The sequence below is a fragment of the Lagopus leucura genome, unplaced genomic scaffold, assembly GCF_019238085.1.
Source record: "Lagopus leucura isolate 7727_CA_CO unplaced genomic scaffold, USGS_WTPT01 Super-Scaffold_100157, whole genome shotgun sequence".
NCBI lineage: Eukaryota > Metazoa > Chordata > Aves > Galliformes > Phasianidae > Lagopus > Lagopus leucura.
In genome coordinates, this window is record NW_024962334.1 from 28,752,749 (window position 1) to 28,774,120 (window position 21,372).

The 21,372-nt window shown below is 44.3% G+C and overlaps 2 protein-coding genes across 5 annotated transcripts in view; one reads left to right on the plus strand and one right to left on the minus strand.

The window, feature by feature from the left end:
- The first annotated feature begins 820 nt into the window (after positions 1–820).
- LOC122189620 (lanosterol 14-alpha demethylase) lies at positions 821–18,212 on the plus strand. 2 transcript variants are annotated; one of them, XM_042888937.1, is made up of 14 exons: positions 821–2,785; positions 4,312–4,510; positions 5,041–5,202; positions 6,650–6,770; positions 6,979–7,084; positions 9,332–9,430; positions 10,408–10,584; positions 12,011–12,137; positions 13,065–13,239; positions 13,409–13,528; positions 13,989–14,184; positions 14,696–14,791; positions 16,286–16,454; positions 17,122–18,212. In XM_042888937.1, the coding sequence occupies exons 1-14, from the start codon at positions 836–838 to the stop codon at positions 17,298–17,300; spliced, it is 3,876 nt and encodes a 1,291-aa protein (XP_042744871.1). In that variant the 5' UTR covers positions 821–835; the 3' UTR covers positions 17,301–18,212. The 2 variants fall into 2 exon arrangements, with proteins under 2 accessions (XP_042744871.1, XP_042744870.1); XM_042888936.1 differs by lacking the exons at positions 821–2,785; positions 4,312–4,510; positions 5,041–5,202; positions 6,650–6,770; positions 6,979–7,084 and adding an exon at positions 8,825–8,961.
- The window catches only part of AKAP9 (A-kinase anchoring protein 9), a 102,769-nt gene continuing 98,080 nt past the window's right edge, over positions 16,684–21,372 (minus strand). For all 3 annotated transcript variants that reach the window (XM_042888935.1, XM_042888934.1, XM_042888933.1), the window contains 3 exons: positions 21,026–21,146; positions 19,826–19,965; positions 16,684–19,202 (listed from right to left, as the gene is read on the minus strand). In XM_042888935.1, coding sequence (XP_042744869.1) covers positions 19,159–19,202; positions 19,826–19,965; positions 21,026–21,146 — 305 coding nt within the window. In that variant the 3' untranslated portion in view covers positions 16,684–19,158. The remainder of the gene's footprint in view (positions 19,203–19,825; positions 19,966–21,025; positions 21,147–21,372) is intronic.

The window sequence follows — 21,372 nt, forward strand, 5'->3', positions numbered from 1 at the left end:
GGAGATAAAACCATACAGGTTGATCACCATAAGCATTCTTTAAATGAGCAGCTGAACTTTACAGCTGACAAAGCAAAGACCGAGTGTGTGTTCCAGCTAGGCAGCTGAAAATATACACTGTGAAAAACAAGCTTGGTTTTATCGCGTGGAACAGTTCGTCAGCGTGTGCTGCAGGCAGGGCGGGCTGCTCGACCCCACCAGTGCTGCCCGCGTCAGCCACGGCGCGTTGGGCAGCGGCAAGGTACAGCGTGTATGGTGGGAGGCCGGCCGGCCGGCAGAATCGCTGCGAAGCTTAATACAAAGCAGCCGCAAAACGGTGCTCGGCCTTCAACAGAGGGGCAGCGGTACGCGTCCAGCTCTGTGCCCTGAGAGCAGCCGAGAAAGCGCCGCAGCCGCCGCCAGCCCCGCTCCCAGCCCGAGCAGAGCTCCTGCTGCGCGCGTGCGCAACCGCTCCTCGGCGCCGCGCGGAAGGCACCGTGGGTTGCCGCGGCAACGGCCGGCCGCCCTGAGGGAGCTGGCTCTGCGCTGCGCCTGCTGCTCTGCCGGCTGAGGCGGGACGGGCCGCTCCGGGAGCAGGCGGGAGCGGCTCCGGCTTAGCAGTGTTCGTGCCCGCGGCGCGGGGTAGGCGGTGTTGCTCCTGAGGAGGAGGACCCTCGGGTGGGTATGGGCTGCTGCGGCTGCCGCTGCTGCTGCTTGCAGTGAGCGGGAAGAGTTACTCTGAAAACACGGGGGTTCCCCCCGTCGTTAGTAGCTCAAGTTGGGTGTGCTTTAAAACTAGGGAGCAAAAAGGTAAGTCTGTCTGAGGGATGCACGTTTGAAGACTTAGCAAGAAGCGATGTCTCTGGAGAAGGAAGAAGATGACGTTCCGGGGGGTCTGAACACAGAACTGAAAAGCTTTTGCGGCACTGCTGACGACGGTGCCAGGGAAGACTCCTTACGTTTATCAGAGACTGCTGGAGTAGCTGACCCAACTGTGGAAAGTTTGAGTGAAATTTCACAGGAAGGGCCTCAAGCAGATCTGGAAGGCCATAAAAAGACTGAAAACGTCCCAAGAAGTGATTTACCGGGTAAAAGGAATGAGTTTGAATCCTCCACTGAGATAAACAGTCGCACAGCGCCTCAGGCTGTGTCTGAAACAGGTGTGAGAAAGCACATGTTGAAGTCAGCTGACAAAGACACTGGAGAGCTAAAGCCAGTGCTTGCAGGGGCTGTCAGAGGAGATGGCAGACCAGGCTTGTCACCATCAGCAGTGAATGCTGAAAGTGCTGGAAGCGGATCAACATTTTTGTTGCCTGCTGAAGAAAGGAGTTTCACACTTAGACTGAGTGATAAAGGGCTCCAGGACGTGCCTCAGTCTGCTTCCGAAAGCCAAAATGTAAAAACCTTGCTCTTACAGAACAACGAAATAAAACCGCTATGCTTAAATACAGTTAACCTGTCTAATCTGGAGATCCTGGTACTTGAAAGAAACAGATTGACACTGCTGCCGCCAGAAATATCATTGCTTCATAAACTGAAAGTGTTAAATGTCAGTCACAACCGGTTATCGTGCCTCCCTGAAGAATTGCCCAAGCTTGTAAATATTAAGGAGCTCTTTCTCAATCACAACAGCATTGATGAATTTCCTTTTGCATTGAAAAGCCTTGAAACATTAGAGCTTGCTGGGAACAAGCTAAAAACTTTGCCAGATGCCATGATTGACATGAAAAACTTGAAGGTACTCAACATTGATTCCAATCAGATCTCAATATTTCCAAGAGTTCTCTGCTACCTTCCTAATCTGGTAAATCTCAGTTTATGTGAGAACTTCATTCAGAGTTTGCCGAAGGATATTAAAGAGCTCAAGAAATTACAAGAATTTTCAATTAGTCACAATAAGCTTATATTTCTGGCTGTGCAGCTTTTCCAGCTGACAAAACTGAAAGGACTCAGAGCTGATGATAACAAATTGGAGTTTCTGTCAGATAAAGTGGAGAACTTGAGAGAACTTACGTTTCTGAACCTTTCAAAAAATTTATTCAAAAGCATTACAGATAATCTTTGCAACTGTACTATGTTGAAACATCTTGTTCTAGATGATAATCAGTTAACCCAGCTCCCTGCCAATATTCACAGACTTAAAAATTTAAAGGAGCTTTCTTTAAATGGGAATCAACTAAACTCGCTGGTTGAACAAATATCACATTTAAAAGAGCTCTCCAAAATAGAGCTTTCTGGAAATGTATTAACATACATCCCTGTCGAATTAAAAACTTGTATAAGGATAACCGAAGCTGATCTCAGCAATAATAAGCTCTCTCAGTTTCCAAATGTGGTGTGTGCACTATCTGATCTTAAATACTTAAATCTCAGTGGCAACTCTATTTCAGAATTAATACCTGGGATTTCTGATATTAAAGATTTGGAGCATCTAGAATTAAACAAGAATAAACTGTCTTCATTTTCTGCATGCTTGTGCAGCCTCACAAAACTCGTTTACTTGGATGTAAGTGAGAATGAAATCAATAGTATGCCAGCAGTGGTATCTGAAATGAAGGCTCTCCAGGTTCTTCTTCTGCACCACAATAAGTTTGACTCATTTCCTGAAGAATTGTGTTCTTTAAAGGGTTTAAAAACACTCGACATTTCAAATAATCAGATAAAGAATATTCCTTTAAAGATCAGCAATCTGGAAATGATTAAAGACTTAAATGTATCAAACAACCAGTTTGCATCTTTTCCTTCTGAAATATGTCTTCTTTTATCACTGGAGAAATTGACTGTGTGTCAGGTGAATGGGTTGAAGGTAAGAGAACATTTCCTTAGGTTAGAAACCTTATGTTGCGCAGATAGTCATGCTGGAAAATTAGTATAGACATTTTCCAAATGTATTAAAGCTCCTATGTTTGAGTAGAGCAGAAAAAAAGCTTGTAAAGAGGAAAGTATATGTTTGTATTTACCAATTTTTAATACCAGAGCTGGACAAAATTCTGTTAGGATACACATACTTTTTATCCTAGTGTATGGGAACTGCTCAGTCACAGCCTGAACCTCTGATTGATCACCTGAGGCGAGCACTGAGTCAGCCATGGAGCACAGGTGAAGGCAATTCTCCTGTGCTGCCGGAAGGGGGGGAGCCTGGCTGCACCTCTCCCAGACCTATTTAAGAGCTGGCTACCAGTGGGGAAGGATCTTTTCTGGAGATCTGCTCTGCTGGAGTTTTGTAAGTGAGCCCAGGGTGCGGGTAAGCTTTCTATCTATTCTCTTTTTGTTATGATTATCTGCTTTGCCAAACTCTCTTGTTTATTTTGTAATTATATCATCTTAATATTCATTGATTATACTCTTAGCTGGAAATTGATAGATAAGCCTGCATCCAAGATTCCTCTGTTAAATGAACCAATCTTTCCAACTGTGTCATACTTGTTACAAGTTCGTTGAACTTTCACTAGCTCAAACAAGAAAAGCTGTATTACTTCAGTGATTGCTTATAGCAGAGAAAATTGCTTCATGTTTCTGAAATCCAAAGTTTAATAACTTCGTTTAACAAAAAACTAAGGAACAGGTGAGGACAATCTCCTGAGGAAACATAAACCTTCTTTTCCAATTAACAATGCAGGTTAGTGGTTGTCATGGATAGAGTGGAATTGCTCTTATTATCAGTTGAAAACAAAGAAAATCTCTTTCTGAAGCAAATGCACGGCGCTTGCCTCGTTCATGTTAAAAGTCAAGCATTTTAATCTCTTCTTTCACCTGAGTTTGCAAAATCAGCTTTACAGAAAAGTCTCAGGTTTGTTCGTATGATTCCAAGTATAGTTATATCTTCCAAGGGATTACTTCTCTCAGACCCAAAAAATCTGCTATCATAGTCTTGTTTCCACAATAACTGGAGAACAGTTAAAGTTCCGAAGGGAACAGTGCAAATTAGAAAAGACCAAGGGATGAACAGAACCAAAATGGAAAAAAAAAAAAAAAAAAAGTATTTTTTCTTTTTTTGTTTTAAATGTGTTGAGCGTTCTGAGAGGGTAAAATCTTCAATGATAGTAATGATGAAAATAATCGCTCTTGAAATTCCATCAATAGAGGCTTGGCTTTTCAATTGTCATTCTATCATTATGCCTTAGGGATTTTGCTGAAAAATTCTGTGCTTGGCAGCAGTATTTTTATTGGAAAATACTAAATGAGCTTCCACTAGAATAGAAGTGCAGAACTTTTATTGTTGGAATTAAATTAAGGAATGTACTTTTGCTTGCAGGAAAGTTACCTTTGAACTCTTTACAGAAGAGAAATAGTTGTATATAAGTGAATGAATTGTGTTCTTATTTTTATCAGTTAACTAAAATTCCAGAGGAGCTTTCCAAACTGGTTTCCCTCAGGGAGCTTGACATATCTCATAATGCGTTAAAGGAAATGCCTGACAGCATAGGGGAACTGAAGTTTTTGGTCCATCTAATTGCAAATAACAATGAGATCAGCCAGCTCCCCAGATCTATTACATCGCTAAGAAGTCTGCAGCACCTTGACCTTAGTGGTAAGTATCAAGCATTCAACCCCTTCATTTTTCTGTCGTGTGCAAGACTGACACTTTTCTGTTGCAAAGAATGTGTATCTGCGTGTCCAGATGCCTGCTCAGTATCACTGATACAACACAGTCCGTTGTCCTTTTTTGGTGGCTGATTTACTGGGTTGCCAAGTGGCTGTTAGAGATGTGATGACAGAGATGGGTGTGAAGCAGAGCTGCACAACGTGTTCTCGGTTATATCACAGCAGAACAGCTGCTGTGTTCCACATTGTGCTTAATTCACCTTGAAGCTCATGGCTTTCTTGTGCAGCGACAGGAGCAGAGTCTTGTTTGTCTAGGAAAGCAGTGTGTTCACCATGAGCTGAGGTATCCCAGGAAGTGATCCCTCCTGCCTACCTGCTGTGCTTCACAGACAGCTGGACTGCTTTGCAAATGTATTCAGATGTTTTCTGACTGAAATAATTTAAAATCCTATGGACAAAGGATGCTTTTTTTTTTTTTTTTTTTATGAAATTAAGCATGCTTATGTATTTAAACAGAAAATCGGCTGAGATATTTGCCTGCTGGCCTTCGTCACCTTTATTTGCTGAAAGACATAAACTTTGATGGAAATTCTCTGTTTGAGCCACTACAAGATATCTGCAAAGGAAAGCAATTACATCCCATTCTGTGCTATCTGGAAAGTGCTAATGAAAGAGATGGTATGTTAAAAACATACACGGGTATTTCTGTGCATTAAAGGTAGCTCCAGCAGCGGCTGTTGAAACTCCGTTGTTTTCAGAAGGCAGTATCATTATTAGTTCTGTTTCTGTTCCTCACTGACTTCTGTTACTGTAGGCAATATTGAGGTGATGGTTAGTGTGATGTTGTACTGCACGGGCATAACAGAAACAAGATTTATATTTTATTATTGCATGGCTCACTGATAAGAGAACTGCTTTAAGAACTAAGATGATATTGTTCCGTTAGGACTCTTATCAGAAATGGAAGCTGACAGCTTAAAACTGTAATTGAGGTCTTGAGTTTTGTATTCAAACCAGAAAGCCAGACACAGTTAAATAAAATACACAAGCTTAGGGTTACCTCAACTCTACCCATCAGAGAGGCAATTTGTAGAGAGTAGAATAGCATCTTCCTCCTTTCTTAACTTCCCTAGCTCTTTTTCAGCTCTTGAGAATGCAAAATCTCAATATCTACCTATATCCTGACTTCTCTGTGGCCTTCCTACCCATCATTATCGAGCATGGTACACTGAAGGCCTATCAGATGTTATCCTTGTGCTGTACTTGCTTTTGACTAAAACGTTGCTGCCTTACTCGCTGCCCCTCAGGCAGGAGGCGCTGCCTGCCTGCAGTTACACTCCTGGTCACTGGGAGGCAGTCCGGTGCCCTCATTCCCGTTGCCGATTTTCGATGTTGAATCGTATTCTAGCACGCCCTGCTATTCTCCTCGACTGGAGGGAGCGCTGCCTGTTTCATGGAGCAGAGCCTGTTTCACGCAGCGTTCCCTGACGCCGCAGTGATTCGGCTGAACCCACAGTAGTCCTTTCACAACCTGATTATGATCAAAGAGAACAAAATATTTGAATCACTGCTTCACCTTAAGCAGTATAAACGCTGTAAACTCTTGTCAGTTGTAACACTTGTTTTCGGTCAACAGAAGGGAGAGGAAAAAATGGTATTCTTAGTATCCATGAGCAGTTCAGGTATGTGCAGGTGTTCTGACAATCTGCTTCACTCTCACCTGATGGTGAGCAGGGCTGTGAGGCAGTTGATTACTGTAAAAAGCGCTCTCAAAGCTGTAGCTCCCCCAGCTTGCTCTTCCTGTAACTCATGGTGTATGTTCTGGAAGCACACCCTGCTCTCCCACCTCAAACAAAGGGAGCTTGGAGCTGTGCTGCTTCAAACTGAAAAGAACGCAAAGCTCCCAAACTTCTTCCCAGCAGGGCTGTCAGGGAGGCAGACCTGAAAGACCATCGCCCAGAAATGGCAATGGTGGTCTGTCCACCAGGATGGAGACATCACCTTGGAAATGGAGTTTGGGAGTTAACAGAATCCCAAAGCAGATTAGCATTATTTACAAAACATCTGATAGAAAAGGTACATGATTCTGTATTATTAATTACACGTTTTATGTGGTTATATTTAGAGAAAATATTGCGCAAGATGATAGAAATGATTGCTGGCAATGTTCCTTCTGAAGATTTTGAATTCTTCTGCCAGAAACTACAGATTGGTCAGACTGACATCAAGGCTCTGCAAAATACCAGGTTAGGGACAGCTGTTTGTACCTTTTCATTTTATGTTTCCCATTTCCCTTTTCATTACGATGTTATGGAGTTAACACGCAGTATTTTGATTACAGAATTCACAGTGCTTCTGTTAAATACAGAATATGTGTATCTGTGTAAAATGTTGTAACTATCTACAAACCTTTTATTTTCTCAGAAGTTTACTTCACAACTTTTTCCCAAACAGGGCTCTTAAGTTGAAAGAGAAAATCACCAAGGCACTGGACATCTGGATCAATGAAAACCAAGCCCTAACTTATGGTGAAATGATAGAGAAACTGATCAGAATGCTGGTAATGACAGGCATGCATCATCTAACCAGCAAAGTGAAAGCTTTAAAGCTCTGTGCACAATCGGTGACGTTCTAAACGTGTGATGTACAAACAGTACTTATGAAGGGAACAAAGGTTTGTCTTGTCATTCTTTTTCCCCATTAATTCTTGTCACATGATCACAACATCATCATAAGAGCTCAGTGTGTGTTTAGAAAACATTCATAATCTTAGATTCATTTTTTAAAGATCGCTTGTTTAAAAAAGAATCAAAAATGCACTTATTTCTAATGTGAACTAATTGTTAGAAAGTGTGTGTCAAACTGATGAAAACTTCAGTAGACTTGAGTGAATCTATCACACCAAGTTATGTTAGTCGCTGCTGGGGTTTCCTTGTTTAAATTCCTGAATGGTGTTTCTGAGCGGCAACAAGCTGTATGTTTGTGGTTTTGATATGTCATTCAGCACCAATTCTAGAGTGTTTTCTGAGGATGTATGGAAATAGGGGCAGCATTCTGAAAATGTGCAGCAGGCACTGAGCTCCAGTGCTGTGTTACTGTTCTGGCTTACCAGTATGCAGAGCAGGAAGAGATGCGCTGTTTGTTTCCCAATTAGTGCAGCATATGGGAGCTTTGAGTTTCGAAATAGGGGACTGTGAGTCCAGGATAACACATCTGTATTGTCCAGACAGCTGTGTTGTCACAAATGTGATATTTGTGAGTGTGATGTTCTCTGTCTTCACCATAATTCTGCACCTGTGTAGATTAAAGTTAGCAGCTGAATGTGGAAACTGCACTTGTTTGCTTTGAAGGCCTGCCTCTAGAATGAAGAAAGTATCTGTCAATGAAGATTATGAGAGCTCAGGTCTGGGAATAGTTCCTGGTGCTCACATTACCATTTTGGTTTGGAACAGCGCCGTGTCAGTGCATCCAGTGGCTGCACCTACCTTGTTTTGGTTCTCAGTGTGGTTGTGCCTGACTTCAGGATGTGACCCTACCATAAGCTGTGCTGAGGAGTTTCTCCAAATGCATGCCTGGCACCATGGAATATCAGCAGCGGAGTGCTGTGTTTTTTGTAACACTCCCACTGGCTCAATCTCACCCTACACCAAGACCAAATGCTCTCTGCCTCCCTCAAGTTGTCCTTGGGCCCTTCTCTTGCCCTGGGAGACCGCAGCCTCACAGCCCTCTCCTCGCCTTCCTTATCTGTACCATTTGCTGCTTCCTGTCCCCTTCCTGGACTTTTTTTATTTTTTAAATCTGCCCTTTCCTACTGCCCATGCTTGGAGAGGAGACGTTCACCCTTTGTCCCCAAGAGCCAAGCAAGAGTGGCAGCTGGCAGCGCCAGGACAGCGCCGACAGGGCTGCGGAGCATCGTTACAGCGTTCAGACAGTCCTTCGAGCCCCAGCGCCCACAGCACCCATGGCATCCCTGCTGCTACGGCCCGCACAGCAGCCGGCACTGCGCACTGCCCGCACCCCGGGCACCGCCCGCCCCCTTCTCCTCCGGCGCCGCCGCCGCTCCCGCCCCGCCCCGCCGCCCGCCCAATGGCGCCCGTCGCAGCCCGGCCGATGCCGTCACCCCGTGGCGCGCCGCCGCCCATTGGCCGGGCCGCCGTCAGTCGTCACATGGGCAGAGATCAGCCCAGCGCCGTGGCTGGGCCGGCTGGCTGCGGGCACGCCCCCGTGGTGCGCGGTAGCGGTTCGCGGTCGCCGTCGGTACCGGCACCGGCCGAGCGCGAGGCGATGCTGAGCCTGCTGGAGGTGGGCGGCAGCCTGCTGGAGCGGGCCGCCGTCGGCAACCCGCTGTCCCTGCTGCTGGCCGCCTCCGCCTTCGCGCTCAGCCTCGGCTACCTCTTCCAGCTGGGATACCGCCGCCACGTCGGGGCCGGCCGGACGGTAGGCACGGGGCACGCGGGGAGCGGGCGGTGCGTCCGGTTGCCCCGGGTGGGCCGTGTCGGGGCGCGGCCTCGGCCCCCTGTGCGGCACCGTGCGGAGCGGCCGCTGAGGGCCGCGGGCAGCGCCTCCCGGCGTCTGCCGTCTGTCCGTTGCGGTGCTCTCTGGCGTCGCTCTCGGAGCGGGAGGGCGGGTCGGCGACCTGGCCGAGTGGTTTGAAAAGCAGCCTGGCCTTCTTGTAAAAGGTCGTGTCGATCGAAGTCGCTTTTTTCACCGAAGATCTTGGACAGAGTGCGTGTGCAATTCTTGTGGCTGAACTCAGTGCTGTGTTACTCTGAAGAAAATTCAATATTTGCTTTTCTTTCCTCTGCAGAACCACCCTCCTCACATCCCCTCAAACATCCCATTCCTCGGACATGCCGTAGCGTTTGGAAAGAGCCCTATTGAGTTTCTGGAAAATGCCTATGACAAGGTGTGATGTCCTGGGTGGCTGAGCAGTGCCAAAGCGTTGCTGTGTGCTTGTTGGGATCTGTTTACAGTCAGTGAATTCCCTCCTGTTTCCTCAAATATGGACTATGAAGTGTGCAGGAGGTTGTGGCTTTTTCACATCTTGTGTGCAGTGCATTGGTGTTACAGAAATAGTTGTGTTCTCTGAAACAGCTCCTGTGATTCAGTCTTTAAAAAGTCTTTGGGTGAGGCTCAGAGTTGGATCACACACATTAAAAATCTGCATTCACGGTGTTATTTCTTGCTTTAATTGGAAACTGTTAACAGTGCTGATCAGTGTTCTGTGCTGATGTGTCTGTGAGCAGGCTGGGATGGAGCTCACCCCTCTGCAGGTGACTGCATGAATGTTGAGGTCCTCAGTTCTACCAGAAGAGTGGGGTATAGAATCCCAGAAATTGGAATAGCCCCAAAGAAATGGACTAAGGCAGTAGAGCCTTAATTCTCTCCAGCAAAATAAGGTGCACCAACATGTCTTACCTTGTCTAAAATGTCCAAAGTCATAAGCTTAAATCCCAGCTTGATCAACTTGGAGAAAGACAAATTCAGTTGTGGGAATCTGCTGGGGGTGACTATTAAATGTTAAAATCTTACATTATCAGTGCATAACTGCAGACCCAGTCTTTTTTCCAAAGCAGTGTGCATTGGTTTCTGGAGCCCGCGTGTCTGGTGGTCTCTCTATAGTAGTTTTTAATTTCCATTTTTGAAACTTAATGATCCCACATCTCACAAGATTACAGATATTAATTAGACTTATTACTGATGTGTTATTTTATATTGAGAACAGAATTTAGATATGGCTTAAAATGTTTCTATTTTAAGCAGTTTATATGTGTTTCTTAGGAGAAGTGATTTGTAGAAGCTTGTAAAGAGAAGTCACAGAGATAACGACTCCGTGATTTGTGTTCCTATTATTTAAAACAAACGGGTGTTTCTTCCTCTCAGTATGGACCTGTGTTCAGTTTCACTATGGTTGGCAAGACGTTTACGTACCTGCTGGGCAGCGATGCTGCTGCGCTGCTGTTCAACAGCAAAAATGAAGACTTGAATGCAGAAGATGTGTACTCCAGGCTGACTACACCAGTCTTTGGAAAGGGGGTGGCTTACGATGTCCCTAACGCGGTATGTATTTTACATAGAAAATGAGCAGAAAATGAGGGTGGCTTACATTCTGACTGACAGCTGTGAGCCCTTGGCTCTGTACGATGGGCTTGAGATTCTGGCAGAAGGCATGGTGTGGTTGAGAGTTCAGTTGGACGGTCCAGCCTGAATGGCAGTGAACAACTCAGCCTTACTGTCCATTAGTATGGATGCTGCTTTTTGTTTTAGAGACTGTCTAATCCCACCATTGAGGAAAACTAATAAGTGAGCTTTTTGGTTTTTTTTATTCCCCTATAGCCTGTTAATGACTACAGTTTCCTTTTCCCTTATGGGCAACATTAGGTCTTCCTTCTGTTAGAGCTCTGAGTGATGATTTCTCATTTCTGTCATATTTAACCTCTATGTGAGACTAGTGATTTGACCATAGGCACCACAAAGCTTGTCTCACTAGGACAGAAGTCAGCCTGCGTGTTTGCAGAGTGCAGCCTGCCTTCATCTGGAATTAAAGTAGCCGTGCCACATAGCATTGCTTCTGAGAGGAGCATTGGCTGTTCTCATGCTTATGCGTGTTGTCTGGAACCACGAACTGCAGAATCCTGTCTGCTCTTCAGTCTGAAAGTGTCTTTTGGTTGTGTTCCAGAAGAACCACCCCCTAGAGTTGACTACTTGTTTGAATATCAGTTGTGACTGATAATGAAGTCTGATGATACGCATTGTTTATGTATCAGTTCAGATTCCCTCTCTGTCTTCACCCTCCAAACTTCTTGCAGCATGTTTTTGGGAGGCAGTGCACTGATAGGGTGTGCTCTTACCGTATGCTTTCCATCCAGATAAGAGATGGGCTGCCATGTTGCAAGGGAAAACATGCCTGTGCCACTGCTCTGCCAGGGTGTGCCCACTGCATTCTGAAAATGGAATTACTGCCAAGCAGCCTTTCTTTTATGCTTTTTGTTTTGTAAATAACTTTACACTAAGTGTAGAGCTCTTGGTGGGAAGACAATCTTTGGTCAGTTGTCCATGGTACTGTACAGCTCTATAGGACAAATACTCTGATCTATAACTAAGACTTAAAAATTAATTGAAAGATTTTCTGAGTAGATGTCCTATCAACCCATTTGATGGTTTTCTTCTAATAGTGGGCTTTTTACAGTACCTTTCTTAGCTATGAGTCTATCTGCAGAAAAAATGTGGAGAAGGGTGTGAAGCTTCCCTAGCAAATAGCTTGCTTTGTGCTGCCAGGTCAGGCTCCTGGGCCTTCTTAAAGCAAGGTGCATCTTGAGGCCAGTGTGAGGTGTTTCTGTGGGAGAGGAGGAGGATGCTCTGTTATACTCTAAGTCCTAATTTCCTTTTTACTCTGATATATTTTTGTAGTACATATGAAATGAGTTTATTAATCACATTAATACGATGAACGTTTTACTGATTGTTTCTCCTTTGATTCCTCTAGGTATTTTTGGAACAGAAGAAGATGCTCAAAACTGGGCTAAACATTGCTCAGTTTAAGCAGCATGTAACTCTGATTGAAGAAGAAACAAAGGAATATTTCAAAGCCTGGGGAGAGAGTGGAGAAAGAAGTAAGCAACATCAGATGCATTGTTACTTAGACTTTCTGGGAAGGAATGAAGGCTGATGCAGGACGCAGCAGTATGTTTTTGTAAATGTTTTGCTGCAATATTAGGAGAGCTGTAGGGCAAAGCTCTAACGTCAAAACACAACAAACACAGGTTTTGTTTCATCAGATTTAACGCTATTGGAGAATAAAGGTGCTCAGAAAATCATTGACAGGAACAGAGGACAATTCTGCTTCTTTGCTAAGTCTGACAGTAGAGAGCATACGCGTTGCCTGGCTGAATCACGCTGATTTTGCATGCTGTGAATCAGTTCAGCCTGTTTGGTAGTTCCTTTGAAAAGACACAGCTCTGACTTCCTGGAGCCTGTGTCAGAGATCTCAGTTGTTATCTGCAGAGCGATAAGGTGAGCTTAGTGATGTAAGTGCATTTCCTTTCCTCCCCACCCATGTTTCCTAACTAGTCACAGCCCATCAGTACTGTTGCAAGCCTGCAATGATAGAAATACTGAGAAATAATTCAATAAGCTGCAAAACTACTTATTTACACATGGATTTTGGATTTCAAGTTTAACTTTTTCTGTGACTTCCGTGTTTGTTAAAGGTTGAGCTTGTGCTGCATGGTTTACTTTGGAAGGGGTAGCAGCTTTCCTAGAAAAAGCTCTAGAAACAGTAACTTAGAAAGCAAGTTATTGAAGTCAAGTAATGTAATTAAAATGTTACTCATTGAAAGACCTGATTAAAACCACGGAAATTCAAAATGAAATACTTCCTTTTGTGGGGAAAGCAAGCTAAAACTCAGTTTTAAATTGTTAATGTATGTATGGTGGTTGTTTGCTTTTTCCTTCTACAAGATTTGAAGTGATGATCTGTAAAATGTAACATTTTGCCTGAAGTTTATCTCCAGTAACATTTTTTCCACATCTTTTCTCAGATCTGTTTGAAGCCTTTTCAGAACTTATCATTTTGACAGCAAGTCACTGCTTGCATGGGAAAGAAATAAGAAGCTTATTAAATGAGAAGGTGGCTCAGCTGTATGCTGACCTGGATGGGGGCTTTACTCATGCTGCGTGGCTTCTGCCAGCCTGGCTACCTCTGCCCAGCTTCAGGTACCAGGAAGAAGATTGTAGCAATTTGAGCATTTCATCTAAACCTCTTCTTTTCTTTCTTTCTCCCCTATATTTTGTTTTGAAGCTGTCTCAGACATTCCTGTAAATCCTTACAAGGATTTCATGTTGTTTCTTACGAAGTTGCTAACAGAAGTGGTTTCAATTGCAGGCGTCGAGACCGAGCACACAGAGAAATAAAGAACATTTTCTACAAGGTTATCCAGAAGCGTCGGAGTTCTGAGGAGAAGGAGGATGACATGCTCCAAACTCTACTTGATGCTTCATACAAGTAAGCAAAGTGGGGTTGGGGACTCGTAATTTACAGGAAAATAAATAGATGTTTTACTTCAGCTTGGAGCTGTTTAGAACGTTCTGTCAAAAACAAGAAACATTCCCATGTCCTGCATTCCTCATTGCCAGCAGTTGATCCTAGTGGTGTTCTTAAAAACAGACTGAAAAATCTAATTATAAATGCTAACCTTGACTTCTGAGATCGTTATCAGTGGTCATAAGGCTGCTGCTTCCACTTTCTTTCTTGTTGCTGGCTTTCTGAAATGATTTTCTTCAAAGCTCCCAGGGACTTTGCCCACCATGGTTCTCTTTTTTGCCTACCCCTAGACTTTTAGCTGCTGAATTTGGAGTGGGCAATTAATGAGGAGTAGAAAGAAGTAAATTAGGAGAAATTGTCAATACTGCTGTAACTGGAAAGCTGATTGAATGAAGCTCTGACTTAATCCCCTTTGATGTAGGGATGGCCGCCCACTGACAGATGATGAGATAGCAGGGATGCTCATTGGGCTGCTGCTGGCAGGGCAGCACACATCCTCAACCACGAGTGCCTGGCTGGGCTTCTTCATAGCCAGAGACAAAGCGATACAGGAGCAGTGCTATGCGGAGCAGAAAGCTGTCTGTGGAGATGATTTGCCACCATTAACTTACGAACAGGTTTGTATGTTGCATCATTTCTGATGGATGTTACTGTGCTCTGGATATCTGTTTTTACTAATGGACAGTATGGTCGTATGTTTTGGGTTAGAATCATAATCTTCACAAGCAGTCTGCAGTGGCACTACTGGGCAGTGTCTCTCCTCCTCTTTCTCTGGAGTTACTTTTCAGCCTGCTACCATTTCTTTTTTAATCAGCATTTACTTTGGAAACTGAAGTTCCTACAAGCTCTATTTAAAAAGTGAGCTGCATAAAGGAGGAATGGAATGTGGCGTGATCTCTTTCTTTAGTTACGCATCAGAAAGCACTTGTAGGACAGGTTAGTCAGATGGGCAGCTAGGCAGATAGGCAGCTAGTTGTAATTGAATCCAAGGGAAAGTTGTCAGGGTAGCAAATGAAGTCCATGTAAATAAGAGCCGCTTATTCTTTAGTTATTTACTTCTAAATGGCGTAAAATAATAATTGAATGAGCTCAGCTGTATTTTGATATTAATTTTCTTTATATTTGCAGCTCAAGGATCTCAGCTTGTTAGATCGCTGCCTAAAAGAAACCTTAAGGCTGAGACCTCCTATAATGACCATGATGAGACTGGCCAAAACTCCACAGGTGAGTGCACTTTTTGGATCTAACTTCACTTGTGAAATCTCCCTGCTGGCTTTTATGACTGACTGGGCAAAGTCCCGCACAGCCTGATCTGCTAAAGCCCCTTGCAGCTCTGCTGACAAGGGCAGCAAGTCAGCAGAGACCATGGGAAATAGTACATCGTACTTGAGACGGGCATTCACTCTGCCATTGTGTGAGAGCTTAAATCCCATAGGAGTCTCATCTCGTGCCCTGGTGTTCTTGTGGTTATCTTCCATTTGTTGCTTTTTGGTCAATGGAATTTCTTTGTGGCTCTTAAGTCACCAGCATGTAAGTGATTTTGATGTAGTCTTTATCACAGCAAGGAGATCATCCAGTCCAACCCCCTTATGAAGCAACTTCCTACAGTAGATTACACAGGAAAGCATCCAGCTGGGGTTTGAATACCTGCACAGAAGGAGACTCCACAGCCTCTCCGGGCAGTCTGTTCCAGTGTGTGTTACATGTTTGAAGTGAAGTTTTTCCATATGTTGGTATGGAACTTCCTATGTTCCAGTTTGTGGCCGTTGCCCCTTGTTCTGTCACTGGGCACCACTAAAAACGGCCCAGACCTACCCACTAGAATCCCACCCTGCAGATATTTGCAAGGACTGATAAGATCCCCCTCAGTCTACTCCAGGCTGAACAGCCCCAGGTCTCTCAGCCTTTCCTCACAAGGGAGATGCTCCAGACCCCAGTTGTCTGTGCAGCCCTCTGCCAGACTCTCTGCAGTAGTTTCCTGTCTGTCTTGAACCGAGGAGCCCAGAACTGGACACAAGGTGTATTCAGGTGCTGCTGGGCAAGAGAGAGTGATGGGCCAGCACACGGCTCAGGTGGAAAAAGCAGCAAAAGCATTTCCTTTAGTAGATACCCTCATTGCCCCCATCTTTCATGTGGGTGAAAAGGAGCAGTTGTGTGTTCTGACAATAAGTAGCCCCAGAGGAGAACATTGTGCAACTTTAGAAAGAACTCGGTGTAGCTGTGGGCTGCTTCTTTATCCTGAAATGTACTGCTCTGGGTTTATTTTCCTATTGAAGGATAAAACAAGATGGGAGCTAGAGTTTAGAAAACTAATTTAAAACAACTGAATAACAACCCACAGAAAATAATCAGAGGCATAGTTGTTCTCTCTGAAGATGTGCAGAAGTGAATTATGGACACTTTCAGGTTGCAGAATAACTGCTGAATGCCCACTTGGGTATATAGGAAGTCCCAGGTCCGCATCTTCCCTGGGGAAGGTGAAGTGCCACGTTCCCCTTCCAGCCATACTAACAGAACTGACCCTTTCTTCCAGCTGTCATTCTTGCTTGAGTTCTTAGTTTGGATCTGCCACTTACATGTGCTCTGCTGCATTGATTTTAAACTGGCCCAGCCAAAACATGTTTTGAAATTCCAGTCTAAGGATACAGAACTTCAGGTAATGCTTCCAGTGTAAGAACTGAGGAATCAGGTGTGTGGGCCTTGTCTCTGCCCTTGCAGACAGTCGCAGGATACAGCATTCCCCCCGGCCATCAGGTCTGCGTGTCCCCCACCGTCAACCAACGCCTGAAGGACTCCTGGAAGGACGCCCTGGACTTCAAACCTGACCGCTATCTCCAGGACAACCCGGCAGCTGGGGAGAAGTTTGCCTACATTCCATTTGGCGCTGGTAAGTAGCAGCGGCAGAAAGCAAGCAAGCATTTTGCCCAGCGGTGGCACACGACTCGGGCTGCTCCTCTCACCCCGCACTTCCCTGTGCTGCAACACGTGCAGAGATTTTTCTTTTCTCTCTATTTCTGCCTCAGTTTTTTTTAGTATGAACGGGCTGTTAAAGAATTGAAGTCAATCATAGCGCTTGTGGCTGTTGCTCAGAGCAACAAGAACAAGAAATCCTTACGTTAGCATTTATTTGACTTTATTCAAGTCTTTCAAAGTCATGGTAAAAAAGCCTCATAATATGAAAACATTTTAAGGCAGCGAAAATTTATGTAGAGATTCATAACTGCCAGAACAGTTTGCAAATCTGACCATGATACAGTTATAGTCAATGCCAGTTTTTGAACGTTAGAAACTCCTCCTCGGCGCTGCACAAATGGGTGCATTCTGCTGAAAACGGGACAACACAATCCCATACAAAATGTTCCACGTTCTCTGCAGCGAAAGCTTTATGGAAACAAGATGTTAGAAGTGACACAATGGTCCGTCTGTAGGATCAGGGCCTCAGCCTGTTTAGAAAGAAGCAGTTCCAGTCCACGTGACGTTTTCCAAGTGAAGCTGCAGTCAGAGGCGATGGCATAACGAGGTGTTCTGATTGCTTGCTCTGGGTTTCCTCCTAGGCCGTCATCGCTGTATTGGAGAGAACTTCGCTTACGTTCAGATCAAGACTATCTGGTCCACTTTGCTTCGTTTGTACGAATTTGATCTCATCAATGACTACTTTCCAAGTATAAATTACACAACCATGATACATACACCTAATAACCCAGTTATCAGATATAAGAGGAGGGCACTGTAAGTTCTGGAGCTAAAACCTTGAATTGTACAAACTAACAGACTTCTGGTGAAATAATTGTGACGAAATGAATGGCAAATGGAAACTGTTCCACGTACTGTATAGAGACAGGCCTGCACCCTCTTTGCATCTGTTTTGTTCATTTCCCCACACCGTTTAGTGTTGCTGTGTGTAACTGCTTGTTCTACCAATTTCTTGGTGCTTTTATTGAAAGAAAAACTGTCTTCTATGTGTGTAACACTTCTAAGGTGTGCATGCCTCCCTCCCCCCCGGCCTTTAAGTGAAGAAATGTTTTTTAAAGCAAAGATTCCAGTTGATAGTAAAAAAAAAAAAACCAACAAAAAAAACATTAGACAGTTGCCTTTCCCCAGATGAGGAGGGGTATGACTGTACCTTACCTCTGTGCCCAACGACAGTAACTCCATCAGGTACAAAGGACTGAGGGCAATGCACATGCCCTGTTTTGAAACAGAATCACAGATTGAAAAGTGGCATTCTGGTTGCTTTTTGGAATTATTTGGAATTAATTATTACAAACTGTCACTGTGTGGCTGAGTAGAGGTGTCTGCAGAAGTGTTTGTAGGGAAGTACTGTAACTCAACAATTTAAATGTTTAACTTGGAGCACTTGTAAAATACTTCGCTTCAGGAAGCTACAAGTAATTTTCTAAAGTAAACTGTGAAAAGCAGCCATCTCTGAAAGCTTGGTGTAAGCATGGAAATAACAGGATGACAGCGCTAGTAAATAACACGTTCACCTGGAAAATAATCCATAAATGAAGTGAGATATCTGAATGCTGTTATGCTTTGCATTGACTCCTGCAGGATTGTTGAATAGTGTTTGGTTCACAAGTGGTGGTGATAAATGGTCTTGAGCTCCAGCTCATAGGAATTTTGATTAAAATTTGTAAAGAAACCTCTTGTGGAAGTTTCCTCTGCTTAATGCTGTCAGTTCTTAAATTCGTAACTACCAGAAAGAAAATGCATCTAAGTACACAGTTAGCTAATCATGCACAGAGCTTCCCCTCCTTCCCTACAGTGCTCCCTGAGGGAAGGGCTCACCCAGGCTGTCCTTCTAACCCCGGTAAAACTGTCACAGACCTTTGTTTTCACATCAGTGACAGCGACTGAGGGAGAGGACACACAGCTCTTGCAGCCCCCAAAGGTACAGCCAGGAACTGCAGGAACCAAACCTACCCCTGTCCTTCTGTCAAGTAGCAGCACTTCTGCAATTGGTGACAAGACAGCTGCCACAGCCAGGAGGAGCATGCCTAGGAGTGAGGTTTTCAACCTAAATAAGGGAATGATTCTTCAATTTTAAGAACTTTCCAAGAGTAGAACACAGTTAAAAGCATGAAGTCATTTTTATTTCAGTACTTTGACAAAATACCCATAAAATTCAAAACTTCTACCATTACAAAAATAGGTCTCTACAAGTGCTATTCTGTCTGCACTGCCAGTAGCAAATATGAAGAGAGTTGTGTAACTTCAGTAGCCTTGCCAGAAAAAGTGCAAGTGAACTTCTCTGAACGGAGCTCAATGTAATTAATACACAAGTTTCATCTTTGCACCCCCTTGATAAATACACACTTCATAAGTTAATCATTTAAATTAGCATTCCACAAATATACATGTAATTTAATGATTTTTTTTTTTTGCATGACCACGAATTGCTTATATACATAAATCTCCCATAACCCCAGTCTGCATGGGTGTGCCAGGATGGAACTGTATAGGATCGTACAGCCGTGTTTGTATTGGTCCCACCAGATACACGTTACAGAAAGCACAGAAAGAGCACGGGTTTACAGAAGGCATCAATCCATTGACATCACTGCCAGCGATGGAGTGGGCAGAGGGTATTATCTTCTCATAGCTGAGTGCAGCTGTGTGTATGAGGTGGACACTGTAAGACAGAAAGATTTGAATCAGAGCACGTGGAATAAGGAGCTGAGGGTTCACAACGGCATCACTGTGATGAATGAGTGGGAAAGGTTTTATGCAGGAAATCATTTAAGAGCAAATCTTTAAAGGACGGATTTTATGCTAAAATAAGACTTTACCACAGTAATTTCCATAATTCAGCCCCACCCTTTGTTTTATAAATCAGGCCCCACTGATTTTCTTGATTCCCTTTATAACAAAAAAAATTATCATCTGCGGGACAAAAAGGCTGTCACTTCTATAATCCTAGTGATAGAAAAGAATTGCTCTTGCACCCCAACTCTCCAATCCTTAGGGTATGCTTTTCCCCACCTCACTTAACCTCTGAAAGAGACACACAGAATTCTTATCACACATTTATGGGACTGGTGAAAATCAACGTGGCACCAATAAACTCCAAATCTGTTACTGAAGCACACCTCGGCAGGCCTCCCTTCAAAGAACTGGATCACGTTCTTTTCAGTGGGCTTGCTGCAGTACAGAATACCCTGCTGTTCAAGGCTGAAAGTGCCCCACACCAGACGTCTGTACACATCTCAGAGCCAGCACTTGCCTTCTAGCTTGGAACTGTGCCCCAACCCATACCTGACTGCACGCTTCCGAGCCGCCTTTGCAGTGCCTCCAGGCGGTGGATGTAATCTGTTAAAGCTCTTTCTGGATCATAGTTCTGCAGCTGAGAACACGCGAAAGAGACTGGGTTCAAGTCAGCCTGCATACTGTGGAACCTGGGGGCAGAAGAACACAGATGCTTTTCAGAACCAAAACGTCAGATCAAAAAGAATCAGCAGACATAGCAGGGCACTGTAAGCAGGGAGGCCTGGCAGGGCGCGTGTCCGCTGCCTTGCCCACACAGCAGGCAGAACACCACGCCCACTGGAGTTCCCTGCCACTCACTGCTCCAGCCATCACAGAATCATTGGAGTAGGAAAGGACCTTCAAAGGCCATCTGGTCCAACTCCACTGCAGTGAGCAGGGAAACCTGCCACTGCATCAGGTGCTCGGAGCCCCATCCAGCCTGACTTGTCTCCAGGGATGGGGCACCTACCACCTCTCTGGGCAGCCTGTTCCAGTGCCTCACCACCCTTACTGTAAAACACTCATTTCTTATATTTTCCCTGGTCCTATCACAACACAGTGCCTCGCCCAGAAGAACCTCCTTGCCCAACTGCATTTTCGTTCCACTGCATCTGATCTGTTTCTGCATTTCTCTGGGAACAAGACTGCAAATTCCTACTGAGACTGCAGCAGAAGCCATAGTAGATTTTCTATTAAGAAGCTTGTGCGAACAAGGACAGCCATCTGTATGGGATTCTGGCTTTCTTTGGTACTTTCTGTAAGTCAGGAGTGGCTAAAATAGATTAAATATCTTTTTTATGTAAAGCATTATGATTGCCACAAACTGAGGTTACAGATGTTGAGGTGGTTCATATAAAAACAGAGATCCCAAATGACTCAAATCCAATCTGCGGGAAATCTCAGAGCCCACAGGCAGCTGAGGTTGGCTTCCCAAAGCCAAAACTGTGCAGATCACTTTCACCCAGTGAACAAATTCTGCCAAGAACACAGCAGCAGTCAGACAGAAACGCCTGCAAGCATTGGCCTTAATCAGGCAATGAGTAGGTGCACATCAAAGGTCTGAGATGCACTTGGTTATGTTTCCTTATGGAAAACAAATGTTAAAAGACTTCTGGCATCAAAGATTATGAACCTCATCAGTGACTGCTGACATGTTCGTGCAGCTGAACGGCATTCTGATAGAGAATCGTCGTCTGAAACAGAACTCACTTTTGTTGAAAGTTTATAGGAGATCTGGGAGACTCCATATCTGATCGGGATCTATAGGAATGCCTTTGTTCTCCATAGAGATCCATGCCACTGGAGAATGAGTCAGGCCGCAATTCATTACCTAAAAGTAGAAAATCCAGTGTCTTGAAAACTAAAAAGCAAAGAAAGATGTAACACCTTATGCACATTACTGGGAATTGTAAGTGCAAGTTTTCTGTCTCCATTTTGCAAAAATGGGGTTTAGCAAGAAACAGGTTTTTTGTTGCCATTTAAAAGCAAGTGAAATTAATTAAAAAGCAAGAGCAACAGTTTGCTGCTGGTCTAGAGCTTGAAAAGGGCGCTGCAGT

Excerpts from the sequence above, each read along its gene's own strand:
- LOC122189620 (XM_042888937.1), top strand. The coding sequence starts at position 836 with ATGTCTCTGGAGAAGGAAGAAGATGACGTTCCGGGGGGTCTGAACACA. Across the intron at positions 6,771-6,978 it reads AAGGCTCTGCAAAATACCAG|GGCTCTTAAGTTGAAAGAGA; the intron begins GTTAGGGACAGC and ends TTTCCCAAACAG. Across the intron at positions 13,240-13,408 it reads CTACCTCTGCCCAGCTTCAG|GCGTCGAGACCGAGCACACA; the intron begins GTACCAGGAAGA and ends TTTCAATTGCAG.